The sequence below is a fragment of the Blennius ocellaris genome (genome assembly GCF_963422515.1).
Source record: "Blennius ocellaris genome assembly, chromosome: 5".
In the NCBI taxonomy this organism is placed as follows: domain Eukaryota; kingdom Metazoa; phylum Chordata; class Actinopteri; order Blenniiformes; family Blenniidae; genus Blennius; species Blennius ocellaris.
The window spans coordinates 28,495,627-28,511,984 of record NC_137654.1 but is presented as its reverse complement, the minus strand read 5'-3'; the positions used below and the strand labels follow the sequence as shown (position 1 = coordinate 28,511,984).

Sequence of the window (16,358 nt, the reverse complement as noted above, 5' to 3'; positions counted from 1 at the left end):
GCGGTTTGCATGTTCCCTCCAGGTTTCCTCCCACAGTCTTAAAAACATGCATGTGAAAGAAAAAGAAATGTTCTGAGGATTCATTTGGGTCATCACAAAATAAACGAGGACTAACTTCAAAGCCAAATCTATGTTTTAAGAGTAATGGATAGTTCTGGTATACTTTGGGAAATTCTGACAAGGAACAATGCAATTTATATTTATTGATGAAGGTTTGGAAATTAATGAAATGGCCTTTCTTATCAAGCAAATGAGTCAAAGTATAGACCCTTCTCATACCATTTACTTTGAATATTGAACAATTTGGGGAAAATATAATTTTTCCCCAAAAAATAACATGTTTTTTAGTGTCAGACAGTTTGATGGGAATCTTCTTTACTTCAAAATTACATCTTAAATGACCCCCCAACCCCAATTTTATTCAAAAGAGATCTTGGTATATGGAGCCACATAGAGTCAGGATGTGAAAACGATAATTTTAACCGTTTCATTTGAATAGTCTCGACCAAGGACTCGGAGTGAAAAGCTTTGATGCCGCTATTTAAAAAAAAATCTTTAACCAGGTTGAGATATTTTAATATAGTATGTCTTATTCCTCCGTAGTGTGCGTGTGTGTGTGTGTGTGTGTGCAGCCTCACTGTAGTAAAACCCAGAAAACAGCCTCCTGCGCGGCTGCTGACGTCAGCGGGAAGCTCCAGTCGACGCAGTGCGCATGCGCGGAACATTCGATCACTGGTGTAGCTAACGGCTAGGCTACGAGTCCAGCCGCCATGGAGAGGAAAGGTAAATCTTCACCGGGCACGCCGCACGCTCCGGCAACACTGCCGGCATTAGTCCCTACGGGTCCGCACTGCCGCCAGCTCCCCTCCGCCGCCACGGACAGAGTTTTTTAGCCGAGCTGCGTGGAGTTAGATATGCGGTTTAATTGACGGCGTCTGTCACGCACTGGGGCTACGTTAGCGTTAGCTTCACGTCAGGATTAGCCGGAGACGTTTTAGCTTTCCAGCTTCTTCCATCTCGATCAGCCGCGAGGTTATCAGACACAAAGTCGCTCCAGTGTCTGAGTCCAGTTGATGCCAGTGCCCCCCGCCGCCCCCCACCGCCGTTCCCCCCCGGTGGGTTATCACCGGGATAACGACCGCGGGGCTCCGGCATCACAAGTGGGGGACTGGCGCTGCGATGATTCGGAGCCGGGATAGATCCGACAAGACTGAGAATATGAGCTGGCGGGAGGTTAATCTGTGTCCACAGTGTCGCATTCTTTTATTCCTCATTGTGTTCCGAGTGTCAGCTGGAGATCAGAAGGAAAAAAAAAAACCAGACAATAGAAACATAACCTGTCTCTTGTTTGTCTTCAGTTCTGGCACTCCAGGCGAGGAAGAAGAGAGGCAAGGCGAAGAAGACCAGCAAAAAGTGAGTCTGTGACCCATCTCATCACGTATTCAGTTTGTCGACAAGGAGGCAAGTGGCTGGAATCTGAGCAGCTCATCGCGGGAAGAAACACCTGCCAATCACTTGTTCATACGTTATATTCATCCATCTTCTTTATTGTTTCAACCCGTGCAGGAGACGATCCTTACTAACTCTTGAGGACAGGAGAGAGACAACCACTCAGTCATCCACAATTAGGGTCAATATTAGTGTCACTAAATAACATCGCATACATGTATTTGGACTGTGGGATCAAACCCACACACACCACATACAAGGGCCCCGGCCGGTATTTAAACCCACAACCTTCTCACTAACCACCGCGCCACTGCATACATCATAACGTTGGTCAGTTCATGCACTAGTTAACGTAAACCCATACGTTCATACTTGCAAGCCTTCATTAACGTGTCACATGTGGCTCTTCACTGAGTACCGCGAAACCACATTCACCGCTTATGTACGATTCTTCGGACTGGGTCGCAGCTGAAGTAATTGGAAACATGCATGTTGGCTTGGCACTGAAATACCTCAGGCCAGATTCAAGCTTTATTCCCTCTGCTGCTATTCAATGCTACTGCACGTCAATGTGAATGACTGGGGATGGATTTTGTTGTTTTTATGCCACGCTTGGGTGTTTAGAAGGCATTTTTATTATGGAAGAAATGAACAGTCTCGTTGTTGAGATAATGTACAGAGAAAGCCTTTGGGATTGAATCAACCGCTGTGACGGGGCGTCAAAGACGAGGCCCGTTGGTCAAAAGCAAGCCGCAAGAGGCTGCAGACCATCAAGCAAATTGATTATTTTTAAATTTTTATTCTTTTTAAACAAATTTCTGAGATATCTGCATGAATGCGAGCTACCTCGAAGCCATGCTGTCAGGATCAGTTTGTAAAAACATGCATAATGCAGCAGCTGTAGGAGAAGGTTTTTTTTTTTGGACATTTCGCTGTATTTTCCACCAGAAGATGTCATTAAAATTGGCTTTATGTTGAGATATGATGAGAAGTCATTTTCAGTCGTAATTAACATTTTCATCACGTCTCCTCCAGGCAACAAAGGAAATATTCAAAGTTGGAGTGTAAAATTAATTGTGGCACTACTAGCCTCTGAACTAAAACGTGTTTGACACCGCTGATCATTGAAGATTTGTCCCATTTGACACTTAAAAATGGGTGTAACATGCAAAAAAGGTTAAGTTCATTTACTCTAATTAATGTTATTTGCAACAATGTTGTTGCATCAAATGATTTCCTTATACACAGGTGTATAGATTATTGGAAAATCTCATCCCTTATGAGGTCCCTGTTCAGTTTAGGACCTCAGGTTCAAGTCCATCGTGAATGCACAGACGTAGTCTCCCCACGATGCAGACGTTTACATGCGAGAATGTCAAAGGGCCCTTGGTTGCAATGCATGCAGACCTGCTTTATTTTGGTCCTTCGGTGATCCAGAGATAAAGAAGTGAAAGGCCGATAAATGTCCCTCAGATTGAACTCACTGGGTTGGTTTCCATGGCTTTTTCGACCCCCCCCCCCACGTGGCAGTGGCACTATTCCTAAGGTTTGGACAGTTATTTTAATAAGATATTAGCATTGAGCCATCGGTATGGAATGTGCAGTGCACTGCACCCGGAATAACTCAGCTGACCGACGATGTTCCCCCGTGAAAATAGTTGCTGTTAAACTTGAAAATAGACTGAAGCGTCGATCCGCAGCCCTGATTGTAGCGGTGTGCCTAACAATCTACTAATCATTCTTGCACCAGTGGCATCCTCCGGAGTGTTGCGTAACCGCCGGAGCTATATTTAAAACAAGAGAATGAAGGAGCCCACATCAGCCCACCGAAGCGTGGCGTTTCACTGAGGGGAAAAAAAAAAAACCCGGCACAAACGCACCTTCCGACGGCGTCGGCTCCATGTGTCCAACCGGCCTGCCCGTTAGCTGGAAGATACGCGCGGTACTACGGAACTAAATATAGCATCAGACGCCGCCGTCGCATGCCTCAAGTCATCCGTGCATCCCGAGCTGCATATGTACAGAAGATCAGCGGGGCTCTCAGTCACGCTGAGGACACGGGAGGAGTGGAAAAAGTTTCCTGTCGGTTGTTTAATGTCAGTGTAATAGAAGCCCCTCGGGGAACATGCACGTTAGAACAATCTGTGCACTGCGGCGACGTTCACACCCAGAGTGACGAGCAGACGCCCGGCAGTAAAGCAGTTCTCCTTCAGAGCGCGTCAGTCTGGCTCCACGGTAAACGGTTCACTGTTAAACATACATTAACTGAGCCACTGAGTCGATGAGGTTCTTCTTCTTCTTCTTATTAATCACCAGATTTGGAGTAACAACATAAATTCTCTAGATGAAGACTCATGTTTGCACAAGTTCAAATTTGACTTCAGTAATAAGCCTAATGGATGTTTGTTTTGTCGGCAGTGCACAAACCTGCTGCACTTTGTGATAATCGCGGGGAGGACAGAGGAGCAGTTTGACGATTACGTCGAAACCAGCCGCTCAGTTCTGGGTATTTATTTAGACGCGATCGCGGCTCTCTCCGAGATGAACAGCCTTAATCTCCACGTTGGAGGAAGTAACATGAGGCTGTTTGGATTTTATGGTCGTATCAGGAAATGAGCTGTGGGAACACGGAGTTGTGAAACTTGGTTCTGTCCTGTTCAGTTAAGACATATCAGTATTTTGTATATATTGCACAGATATGCATGACTGACCTTTTCTGAACATTCTTGCAATTCTTCTGCATTAAAAAAAAAAAAAAAAAGAGCAAAGAACTAATTTAAAATGTTCTGTTTTGCGATATCTCTTTGAGAGGGTGTGTTAATGTAGCCCTTTATTTGCAGGGAAGTATGGACGTTTTTCTTCCCACATGATTTAAAAGCTTGTTGAAATATGCATGAATGTTCTTTTTTTTTCTCTCTCTCTCGCTTTAAAAAAAAACAAAAAAAAACCATTAGCTTCTGCTTCTGGTAATAAAAGAAAAATGATTCCACAATTTAAGGGGTCACTGGATTGATGAAGTTAAATTGGTCAAGACCAAGAGAGATTAGTCTTTTTGGTGACATTAAAGTGACTCTGAAATATATAAATGTAACGTTTGCAGCATTCCAGACTTAATTTTCGAGATTTAGATTTACTAGTGTTGTCGCTCTGATATTAGCTCGCGATATTGACTTTACTTCCGTCCCTCAGACAGCCAGCCAATCCCAGGGCTCGGCAGCCGGCCCAACACGAAGCTTCTCCTCAGGAACCCGAGGAGCCGGAGGAGATTCTCGGCTCCGACGATGAGGAGCAGGAAGACCCCAACGACTACTGCAAAGGTCAGCGCCCGCAAATAATGACGACGCTCCAAAGCCCAACCCTCTTGCAATAGCTTGTGCCTTGCCTCGTCGCGTTCGTGACCCAGCGGCTCGTTCTCTCTTCCAGGTGGCTACCACCATGTTAAAGTTGGCGATCTTTACAACGGAAAATACCACGTGATCCGAAAACTGGGCTGGGGCCACTTCTCCACCGTGTGGCTTGCCTGGGACATTCAGTAAGGGACAAACTCTCCTGCTCGTGTCTTTGTGTTCCTGGCGATCCCTGCTAACCGCTCTGCTCTGTGGCCGCAGGGTGAAGAGGTTCGTCGCAATGAAAGTGGTGAAAAGCGCAGAGCATTACACGGAGACGGCCGTGGACGAGATCAAACTCCTCAGATCCGTGAGTCAAGTTGATTGCAATTGAATTAAGATCTCAGTAAATATATTAGTCACTGTTAATAAAACGTACTCTGTTGAGAGCCATCGGGACTTTGCCTTGACTTCCATATATTGCACCCACGTTCATCATGTAGTGTTCAAACTGCGTCATGTGGTTACGGAGGCAGAAGCAATAGTGTCAGACCCGGACTGGTTCAGGACCCGTTACACCCACGTGTAATGAAAGTTTTGGGTTTTCACTTGATGGCGTTGTCGTGAAAACAAGGCCACAATCTTAACAGTTTGACGTGTGAATCCCTATCATTTTTCTTGCGTCATTAACTTCCTTCCCTCTCCACAGGTGAGAAACTCTGACCCGGACGACCCGAACCGTGAGATGGTGGTGCAGCTGCTGGACGACTTTAAGATCTCTGGTGTCAACGGCACTCGTATCCTTTACAACGTCTTTTGAGTTTATTCATGAAATAACATTAACAGTGGACGTGTGGTAATTCTTACACGCCAAATACATAAGTAAAATGTCTGAGTTAACTGGCTGTTAAATCAGCCGAAAGTATTGTACACATAAGAGAATAAACAACAGGTGATGTGTGGGAGTGGAACTTGGTTTGTCCCAGACAGACCTGCACCTCTCACAGCCTCTGAATGAATAAGATCCTCTGAGTGCTTTGGGAATAGCAGTCGCTGTAACACGAGAGTCCTTAACAATAAAGTAATGGGCACCCAGTCGACCTTCTTTCTTTTTCAGTATAAATAAAGCTCTGCTTTGTTGATAACGACCACCTGCTCCTTAAATACTTCTCATAGCTCCACTCTGACTTTCCTGATGTTTTGTTATTATCTTAACTGCTGCAATCTCCAGATGTCTGCATGGTGTTTGAGGTCTTGGGCCATCACTTATTAAAATGGATAATAAAATCAAATTACCAAGGACTGCCGCTGCCTTGCGTGAAGAGCATCATCAGACAGGTAAGGCGAGAGATGCAGACACACCCTTTAAATGCCAGTGAGTCACGGCGAAGGGTCAGCCGTCGCTCGCGGTAGTTTACAAAAGAAACGGAGCCTGCAGGCTGCAGGACGGGTGGAAACCAGTCGGGCCAGATCATGTTGCTTTATCTGAGCATATAAACAGCAAAGGAACCGGCTCACAAGCACAACAGATGGGCAGTGAAAACAACACAAGCTGCCTTGAAGTCATTGGTACAATCTGCAAAAGTGTCCTTTAATACTAGCAAAGGATTTTTAAATGTTAAATAGGTTGAAATGATTTGTTGGTGGGGTTTCAACTTGCTATTCCATATTCCTATTTTAACATTATATACATTTTTAAAGAGGAAAAGGGTTGAACTTTGAGATTAAATTCTTCTTTTTTTTTTCCCCCCCTGCACTAATTTCCCAGGTTCTCCAAGGCCTGGACTACTTGCACACAAAGTGTCAAATCATCCACACAGACATCAAGCCGGAGAACATCCTGATGAGCGTCGACGAGCCGTACGTCCGGAGGCTGGCAGCCGAGGCCACGGAGTGGCAGCGGGCTGGGGCGCCTCCGCCTTCCGGTTCAGCAAGTAGGAAAAACAGTCGCGCACATTCATAATGACGCTCTGGAAACCGATCATGCTCATGTCTCACTTTGAATTCCCTTCTTGCAGTCAGCACTGCGCCGACTCCAAAACAGGTCAAAACCCATTCAACTACATTTAAATTTGAACCTGCTCTACAGTTGTCCAGCTGTCAGGGAGGAATATCTTTTACATGGTGTTCATTCCTCTCCTGACAGGCGGTAAAAATGTCCAAGAACAAAAAGAAGAAATTAAAAAAGAAGCAGAAGCGGCAGGCCGAGTTGCTGGAGAAGTGCATCCTGGACCTGGAGGAGATGGAAAAGACCACAGAAAAACAAGAGGAGGAGGAGGAGGACGACCCGCAGTCTCCTAAAGCCCGGGCCTGCGCCCCGCTCAGACAGGTGTCGCTTCAGGAGCTGGGAAACGAGGAAGCAGAGGGTGAGAAGCAGCGACGAGCCTGAGTGCTTACTATTTCACTGCTCTGTCTTAATTCAGCTCTTTTTTTTTTTTTTGGGCTTCTGTCTCCCAGAGAGGGCGGCGACGCCAGAGGAGCTGCCGGAGGTGAACTGTAACGGCCACGTGCCGCCGCAGCAGACGCCGTCGCAGTGGAGGGACGAAGATCAGCACAACGGCAACGCGGGGCCCGCCGAGAAAAGCGCCGCCGCCCCCGAGGACGACCGCGAGGAATCTCCCGTCCGCCCCACGTGCAACGGCGTGGACTCCACGGACTTCACCGAGCCGGACGCCGGGACCGGCGACGGGGTCGGCGAGAGACTCCCCCTCCCTCAGCTGGAAGAGGGGGAAGTGGAGCAGGGGGAGGACGACCCCACCTGTCCCTATCGAGAAGAGGAGAGTCTGAGAGACGGTGAGTCGGCCCGTAATAGCTTCCGATTCGTCACCCACTACATTGTTTTCAGCGTTTCTGCCGTTGCCGTGGAGACAAACGTCGTTTTCCCGAAATGCAAAGCTTTTCTGAAACTAAAACACAATGAAAGATGCTTTTTCTCTTAAAATGTCTTGTAACGGGGGTCGAAGCCTCCACCAGCACTGTTAAACGGCAACACAATGAACGTTACCTTTACTTTCTACTGGGTGTTTGTGTCATTTACGTGTCTCTCTCTCGCTTCCTCTCTGCTCGACTGCAGGTAAGCTACCAGCAGGATCCCTGCTCATTAACCCTCTTGAGCCACTCAATGCCGACAAGATCAAGGTCAAGATTGCAGATTTGGGAAACGCCTGCTGGGTGGTGAGTCGTCTATTAACCTGAGGGATTTCCTGATTTAGAGTAAAAGCCTTCAAGTGAGGGACTCTGGACGTGTCCCTCACTTGAGGGACACGTCCTCATCAAGCCACTTTAATGGAAGCGATTCATTATTACCTGCATCTGTCTGGATTATTGATTTAACATTAGAATAGTGTCCATAACTGCAGTGTGGTACCACTTATTGTTTAGAGAGCTCATGTGGCCAAGTGCATAAATCCTTCTCTGCCCCTCACTCTCTCCCCCTCACAGCACAAGCACTTTACAGAAGACATCCAGACCCGACAGTATCGCTCTTTAGAGGTTCTGATCGGTGCGGGATACAGCACACCAGCTGATATCTGGAGCACAGCCTGCATGGTAAGCTACCGCACTGAAACGGCTTCACCTTTGAGAAAAAAAATGAAGCTGCTGGGTCTTTTTTAATTCGTCTTCATGGAGTGTTTCTCCCCGTCCTCACAATGATCGTTGTGTCCCCTCAGGCCTTTGAGCTGGCCACAGGAGACTATTTGTTTGAGCCACACTCTGGCGAAGATTATTCCAGGGATGAAGGTATTTGCCGAGTCTTCCTCTTTCCTCCTCCATTTTGTTTTATCTGCTTCTAACAATAATAATTTCAAACGTACATTTTAACAGTTGTAGCTACTGAGAAATTATTTTTGCTAGTTTATCCATTAGGGTTTCATTAAATCTATGAACTATTTTAAAAAGTGCAATCAGAGCTGTTCAGTCTCCAAGAAGAATACTGGCACTGCTTGTTTCTGCATGGTGCTTTGATATAATTGAGAAAACAAAACAACCTATAATTCATGTCAGCCCACAGATTTATCAGGCCTTCATGGTATTTATTGTCTTTTACATTGTCACATAGTCTCCAGGTAGTTTACACATCAAAACGTCTTGGTTTTGGTTTAGAAAAGCACACTGTGTCTCTTTAAAAAGCCTCACCCAAACCAGGAAATGTTTTTTCTCTGGAACATTTTTGCTTTGCAGAAACAGACGCAGTGCGAGCGTCTTTTTCTTTTTTGTAGACTGATCACTCAGACTGTCGCCGTTTGCACCCCAGAGACGTCCTGATCACATCAGCAGGATCAGATATGAGCCAATCATGGCGTTTATTTAATTGATTGCCAACTGTCAGCGGTGTGGAAATATTTGAAAGTAGAAGGCCCCGGCAGACGCTAGTAATATCTGCAGTGGCAGCGCTTGAAGAGGAGGAAGCGTCTGAGCTTCGTTCTTTACGGCGTCACACCACATCAGATATTGATGCAGTTAATGCAGTTAATATGTAGACGGTGGACACAAGACATGGAGCGCCACGATTGTGTCCTGATGTGAGACTCAGTCTTACTGAAGCTGTACCATGAAGGACATACAAGAGGATTTAAAGGAAGGAGTGTCTCTGTCTCTGCGGAGCCTCGCTGCATCAACTCTTGACACTTTCACTTAAACCCAGCAGTGTTTTATTCACACTGGTGTCGCAGGTCTCGTACAGCAGAGCCGTGAAAGAACCGAGAACAAGTTCATGTCGGTTCATATATGGAAAAAAAAGATCATGATTCTAGAGAAACTTGACTGATCAGGACGTCTCTGGTTTGTTTATTCGCTGTTCACCTGATAGAGGAAGTCCAGTATTTAACATGAAGCTAAACGAGTGTTGTGAAGTGATGATGATGATGATGATGATGAAATGAAGAGCACCAGCATTCCTGTGTTTATTTCCTGACACTTGAAAACGCTTTTTGCCACTGGAGACGAGGCCACACCTTCTCCTTCCTCATCCACCTCTCCTCCCCTTCACCTCGCTCTCCTCCTCTCCTCCCCTCTCGCTTTGCTCGCTGCTGAACTCACTTCCTGCTCTGGCATGAGAACCCAACCTGCCGCCTGTCGCCACGTCACAGTGTTTTGAATTGGCCTCCTCACGCACAATGTATTGCATTGCTGCCTGCGTCATGCGGCTTGCTATTCGATTTCCATTTCTTCATTCGCTCTACATGTCGTCCACGTTTTGCTCTGAATGCTGTGCTCCATATTTTTCTTTCTTTTAGTCCTGCTTAAGTATTTGTTGTTGTTTTTTACAATGTGAAAAGGGGAATGACTTCCATCTGTTCCAGTGTAACAGTGTTTTTGTTTCCAGAGGATTGTGGTGTGTTTCATACGTGCTTCATGTCCGCGCTGGGCTGCCGTCACCCACCGTCCCCTAATCCCGTGTTCCACATGACCCGTTTGCCCCTCTGCTCTGTTTGCCCCTCCTCGACTCTGATGTGCCTCATTTCCAGACCATCTCGCTCTCATGATTGAGTTGCTCGGTAAAGTCCCGCGTCACTTTGCCCTGAGTGGGAAATACTCACAGGAATACTTCACCAAGAGAGGTACGCCCCCTCCCCCATGTGTGCGGCTCGCTCTGGCAGGCGGTCAGGAGGGTGAGACGGACGCGCCGGCGCCGACCGCCAGCTCCCGGTCCACTGAACACGGATCAATACTTTGAACTCGGGCTTCTGGCCGTGGAGGAGGCGTCAGTAGTTTGGCCAACGGCGAGGCTCGCGCGGCTCTAACTGAGCTCGTCGCCAAATGATTTGGCTCCGGAAAAGATGTTTAGTTGATGTTTTGCCTCCACAGCCGTGGTCTGATTTCATCACAGCCTATCAGACGATCAGTTTTGTCTTAAAACACAGAAAGTGTCAAAGAACTGTAGGATCATAAAATGTAGAATAGATTGATTTTTTTGGGGTTGTACCGAGTACTAACCTCGGCCGATACCGAGTACTGATACGACGAGTACCCTGTGCAGTATCGAAGCCAGTATCGGTGCAGCCCTCTTTAACACACAGCGAAGTACAAAAGACTTGCTGAGAAGAATCCCGTCTCTTATTTAGTAAACTGTCGTCCACACTCCAGTGTCTGTACGACGGTTTGAGATGGAGTTGTAGGATGAGTCAGCGTTGAGGCCCGACAGCCCCCTCATTGTCCCGAAGGTCCAGTTCAGTCGGTGCGTCGTCGTCTCCCTCCGTCCTCCAACCGCCGTCCCGGGGCGAGCCACGACCGGGACACTGTCTGATGAATCTGTTGTTTGTCTCGTCTGTTCTCTCCTCTCCTCCTGCCGCCCTCTGCTGTGTAGACCATATAGCGCTGATCATTGAGCTGCTGGGGAGTGTCCCACGCAAGCTCATTTTGACCGGCAAATATTCCAAGGATTTTTTCACCAAGAAAGGTAAAAGAGAGTTTTCCCCCCCGCCGAGCTCAGAGTGGCGGCCTCCACGTCGGATTGAGCTTAATGCCTTGAACTGGAGTTGTTAAATATATTCTCCCTTAGTCAAATGATCTTAGATTGTTAAGAACTTAAAATGTTGTGATTGCGTTCATACGTTGTGCAGAAAAGAAGTGAGTGTAACGCTGCGCCACCTCCACGGCCGGCTGACTCTGGTCTCCCGTCCGCAGGCGACCTGAAGCACATCACCAAGCTGAAGCCCTGGGGCCTCCTGGAGGTGCTGGTGGACAAGTACGAGTGGCCGCGCGCCGAAGCCGAGTGCTTCACCGACTTCCTGATTCCAATGCTGGAGCTGATCCCCGAGAAGAGGGCCACGGCCGCAGAGTGCCTGCGCCACCCCTGGCTCGCCCTCTAGTGGTCGCCTCCTGACATTGCACCCACCACCTTCCCTTCCCACGTTTCTCCAGAGACTGCAACAGATCACTTTCCACTTTGGGCATATCAGAATAATATTTATTTCTCTTTTTTTAATTTTTATTTTTTTGGGTTAAGTTGTTGTTGTTGTTGTTTTTTTTTTCCAAATGTTCTTGTTATTGACCTGATGCTTCCGTGTATGTTTGCTTTGTATTGGTTGGTGGTTCTCCAGGTGCGGCGGCGTCGGGGATCCAGTGGCTTTGATCACTTCCTGGTCACGTTTGGCTCAAAGTGCTGCGCTCCGCTCGCCCATCCAGCTAAGAGAACTTGTCATTGTACTGCTAGTGACTCATCCTTGTTTGTTACACTCCTGCACTAAAAACCCAAACAAATTAAGGATATGTAGCCTTTTATTGGTCACTTTTGACCCTTAAAAAAGAAAAAGAAAAAAGACCAGCGTTCACTTTTGTTTTTTCCCCCCCCCTTGGTACATTTTCATTAGTGCCGTGTTCCTTCTTTCTTGAATTATTTTGTATTACACTTGTACGGTTTTTGTATTTGTAAAGTAGGCTTAGGAAGTTGCACACTGGGCTGACACTGACACTGACTGTGGTAACGTTTCTCCAGACACGCTCTCTAGTTTCTTACCGAACTGATAATAGTAGATCACACTTTTAGCCATAACAAACCTGTCCTCCTCACCTGGTATTTGGGGTTTTTAGTTCGGCGCGCTGAACCACATGGTGTATCCTCATATTACAATTCAGGTAAATGTTTTAAAGGTTTCAGCGGGACGACATGCGATGAAGCCCAAATTCAAAAGGAAATAAGTGATACCTGTATATATCTGTACCAAAGAGTTTGCCTTTATGTATATTACAGTTATGTACAGTTTTTAACAAATCTTATATCTTAGCTAAAGTGATTTAGCTGGGTAGCTGTGTTTTATTAAAGCGTATGGAAGGTGTTTGAGCTCGGTTGTGTGTACGGCCAACTGTTCAACAGTGTCACTGTTTTTACCATAGCGATGGTGAGATCTGATGTTTATGTGATGGTGTTCTGAAACCGATCATGTCAAAGTAACCTATGTTGTTTGTCGAGGCCTAGAGGATTAAAAAAAACCCAAAACAAAACAACAACAAAAAACAACCCAAACATCCACGTCGAGGTCCGGAACATAGACTTTGTGTGAGCCGTTCATTTACAAAAACTGTACAACACACCAGAAAATAAAACGAAACAGATCTTCATAAAATACATGACGACTGCCTCTTGTCTGCTTTATTGACTCGGCCAATCGGAACACGGGCGCCTGAGACGGTGGATTTTCCTGTGAGGAAAGCGGCGAGCTTGACGGGAGCAAGGTTGAAGCTTCCGGGACGTTTCAAGTTGAACCGATCGGGTCGTCAAGAGTTTCCTGCAAAAAAGAGGGACGGTGATGTTGGCAGTGTTGATACACAGTTTACATTCCTGGTCGTTTTGTGTGTGACGTTTGCATTTTCTCCCTGTGCAACTGTTGTGTTCTTCCAGACTGAAAACATGCTTTTGAATCTAATTGCTGAATTCATCTTTTAGTGAAGCGTAGAGGAAGGGTTAATCGGGGGCCCAGCAGTGGCCTCTTGGTTAGCACTCTGGCTACGTATTAATAACACTCAGATTTGAGGAGTTAATTCTGTGGAGTTTGTGTCAATTTCTGGCGACTGAAATAGACGTGAAGATGTTGGATGTTGGACATTCGGGTCAGTTGGTCAGTCGGTCGGTGAGTTTGATAGAAGGTTGAACCCTCGGTTGGTTTAATGGCTTGATCGCCGTGTCGTTTCCAAGCTTTACTTGTTTCCTTTCTCTTCAGCGTCGTCTTGTAATTCAAAGACCTTCTGCTTGACTCCATAACTAACGGCGAGCGAGTGAGCGAGCGGCCGCCCCTTTTGTGTGATAGATTAGCTTCCCGTTCCAGAAAGCGCCTTGCTTTTCATCCCTCCGCTCGCCGTGACTGGCCCCGGCTTTGACGGAGCGTGTCAAGAGGACGCGGAGGTGAAAGACCTGAGAGCGAGGTTTTGTTGACGGCTGATCTGACTTGCAAACAAAAGGGGGAGTTTTATGAAAAGCTCAAAAGCAAGTCGGAACATTTCACTGGATGTAAGAACTCGTACAACAACAACACAAAGAAAAATCGATGCGAAATCAACACGATTTTCTTTTTCCTTCAGTGTTTTGGGTTGAGGTTAAGTTCACTCAGAGCTGCGAGATGATGAACGCTGCGGTAAAATACAGCGGCTGTGCTCTCCATGCAAAATACTGGGAGAAAAGGAGAGATGTCCGATTAGGTACGTTCAGAATTGAGACCCAATTCACTACAAGGCAACGTTCATAGTGTCGCCGGCGCCCTCACTCACCGGCCCCCTCCACCTCGAACTCGTCCGGCAGCAGTTTGTCCTGCCGGTTTCCGAGGGTGAAGGACAGCAGTGCCAGGAGCGCGGCGTCCAGAATGCTGATGATGGCGAGGATGTAGGCCCAGCGCACGGTGCAGTTTCCCAAGCTGTACTTGTCCGTCTTCTGCCCGCACATCCTCTTCACCTCCGGGGCGTCCCACCCGTCCGGGTAGATCATACAGCCCATCACCATCAGCACACCTGGACGGGAGGGGGGGAGGGAAAGAACACGGGTTCTTACAGGAATCGCCACGTGGAACCGATCGAGTTGCGTGTAACTGATCCGTCAGCAGAGGCGTGAAGAGTCTGTCCTGAAACCAGACTCCCTATTGAAGAGCAACACCTCCAGTACGAACGCTGAAATCAGAGAAGGTGCGAAGGCGGTTCACGACAGGCTTCTCTGACACATCTCTGCGTTCGTTTGCGATTCAGTGCACAGGTTGGACCTTTTGTTCAAGACTTGTAAGAGATGAACTTTCAGTACTGAATGGGAAAAGAAAAAAAAAGACCTATTGATTAGTACATGGTAGAAAATGTTCAGTGTGACCTGTTACCCTGGTGAAACCTCTAACCCCGTTAATACACTGCATATCTCAGGACTCTTTAAGTTTCTAACTTAGTGAATTTTCTACTGCATGTTAAAAACACTTAACATCAGTTATAAATGACACCTGACCCCAAAATGCAAATATAAACCTCGAAAAAGTATGTATTTCATATATTTTACTTAGTATTTTCAAATATTACTTAACTAAACAGAAGTGGATGAGCGACGATAACCAATTTTCTGATATCCACAAAAAAATTGAAGAAAAAAAGGCTATATGTTGATATAGATGACAAAAATCACTTGATAATAAACAACATATAATAAAACATTAATTTTGTTGTCTTGTCATATGATAATTGCCTGGAAGCAATTCTTTAGCTGAAGCTAAATAGTTTTAATGTAGTGCTATGAAGTAGTTTTCATACACTTGAGTATAATTTAAACCATTCAATCTAATTATAGTTTTAAAACTATGAAGCTGCTGTGTAGATCAACAATTAGATTTTATATTTGAACCTTTTCATTGAAAAAAAAAATCATACAATAATATCTACATGAATTTACCGCTGTGTAGAGTACAACAATCTTTGAACATACAGGTTCATTGAATTGAAATAAACATGGTTAAGAAGTTGTAATATTGAATAGGAAAACAACATTTTTAGCCACAGTACTTATAATTAAAGAAAAGTAAAGTTAAGGAAAAGCAACTTGAGTATATCTTAATAACTCTTTTCAAATCCGTACTTCAAAAATCATTGAATATTGCGTGAGCTGAACTTATCGGTGCTTTTCCCATATCTTGATCCGACGGGCGGGTTTATGAAATACGCCACGAAGGAGGCTCCCTCACCTGCGGCCAGCTGCATCCAGGCGCAGATCTTGTAGACGTTGCCGGCGTTGCAGAAGAAGAAGAGGCTGAAACAGACCATGGTGCCGACGATCAGCAGCATGGACGTCCCCACGAAGAACATGGCCGTCCTGAAGGCGGGGGACGGGATGGAGGCGAAGTCCAGCACGCTGCCCTTGCAGATGAGCTCCGAGGTCAGCGCGTTGCCGATGCAGTAGTGGAAGAGGCCGAAGTAGCCGGCCTGCGGGGTGTTGACGCTGTCGCCGATCCAGAAGGGCTGGATGAAGACCACCATGGTGATGATGACGAAGCAGATGGTGAACACGGCCCACATGACGCCGATGGCCCGCGAGTTCCGCACGTAGTTGGTGTGGTAGATTTTGGCGGCCTCCTGAGCTGGAAGCAGATCCATGACCACGGGAGGAGGGGAAAAAAAATGTAAAACCCCAAAGTTGACGGCCTCTCTGAAGACGACGCTCACAGACACCGACACGGGAAACTTGCAGTGGCTCAGGACTCAGCACCATGGACAGCGCCGCATCTATAATTGATGACAGAGGTGGGGCAAAACAAAGGCTGCTGTCACTGACGTGGTTTACAAGCAGACTAACAAACCAACTTAGATGTAAACAAAGTTATTTTGATGATTTACTATTTCATGATATATATTTGAAACCAGTTATGGGCTTCATCAAGAACATAAGAAACAACAGAAGTTTGTTTCGTGACGTGTTGCTGGTTTTTGGTTTTTTTTTTTCTTTTCCTTAAAAAAACTAGGGTTTAAAACTGGGGCGTCAAAAATATTTCATTTCAAAGATCAGATTCAGCCCAATATCATTGGATCTGAACTGGATAATAGTCCCTCTTTAGATTTCAAATTTAAAGGTTTGGAAAAATGTCGGTGTTTTTGCTAAATGTTTCACAGTTAAAATGGGAAATTATT

At 46.1% G+C, this 16,358-nt stretch overlaps 2 protein-coding genes across 3 annotated transcripts; one reads left to right on the top strand and one right to left on the bottom strand.

The window, feature by feature from the left end:
* Positions 1 to 732: 732 nt before the first annotated feature.
* On the top strand, positions 733 to 12,848 carry srpk1a (SRSF protein kinase 1a). Of its 2 annotated transcripts, none has more exons than XM_080496563.1 (16): positions 733 to 783; positions 1,359 to 1,413; positions 4,639 to 4,766; positions 4,873 to 4,981; positions 5,058 to 5,145; positions 5,485 to 5,572; positions 6,007 to 6,113; positions 6,544 to 6,709; positions 6,794 to 6,819; positions 6,922 to 7,141; positions 7,233 to 7,568; positions 7,849 to 7,949; positions 8,217 to 8,324; positions 8,447 to 8,516; positions 11,083 to 11,175; positions 11,403 to 12,848. In XM_080496563.1, exons 1-16 carry the CDS (start codon positions 771 to 773, stop codon positions 11,585 to 11,587), a joined length of 1,893 nt encoding a protein of 630 aa, XP_080352689.1. In that variant the 5' UTR covers positions 733 to 770; the 3' UTR covers positions 11,588 to 12,848. The 2 variants fall into 2 exon arrangements, with proteins under 2 accessions (XP_080352689.1, XP_080352690.1); XM_080496564.1 differs by lacking the exon at positions 11,083 to 11,175 and adding an exon at positions 10,244 to 10,336.
* Positions 12,849 to 13,971: 1,123 nt separating this feature from the next.
* Positions 13,972 to 15,827, bottom strand: lhfpl5b (LHFPL tetraspan subfamily member 5b; the record flags this gene model as incomplete). Its single annotated transcript, XM_080496175.1, has 2 exons — positions 13,972 to 14,216; positions 15,419 to 15,827. 2 exons carry the CDS (start codon positions 15,825 to 15,827, stop codon positions 13,972 to 13,974), a joined length of 654 nt encoding a protein of 217 aa, XP_080352301.1.
* Positions 15,828 to 16,358: the final 531 nt, after the last annotated feature.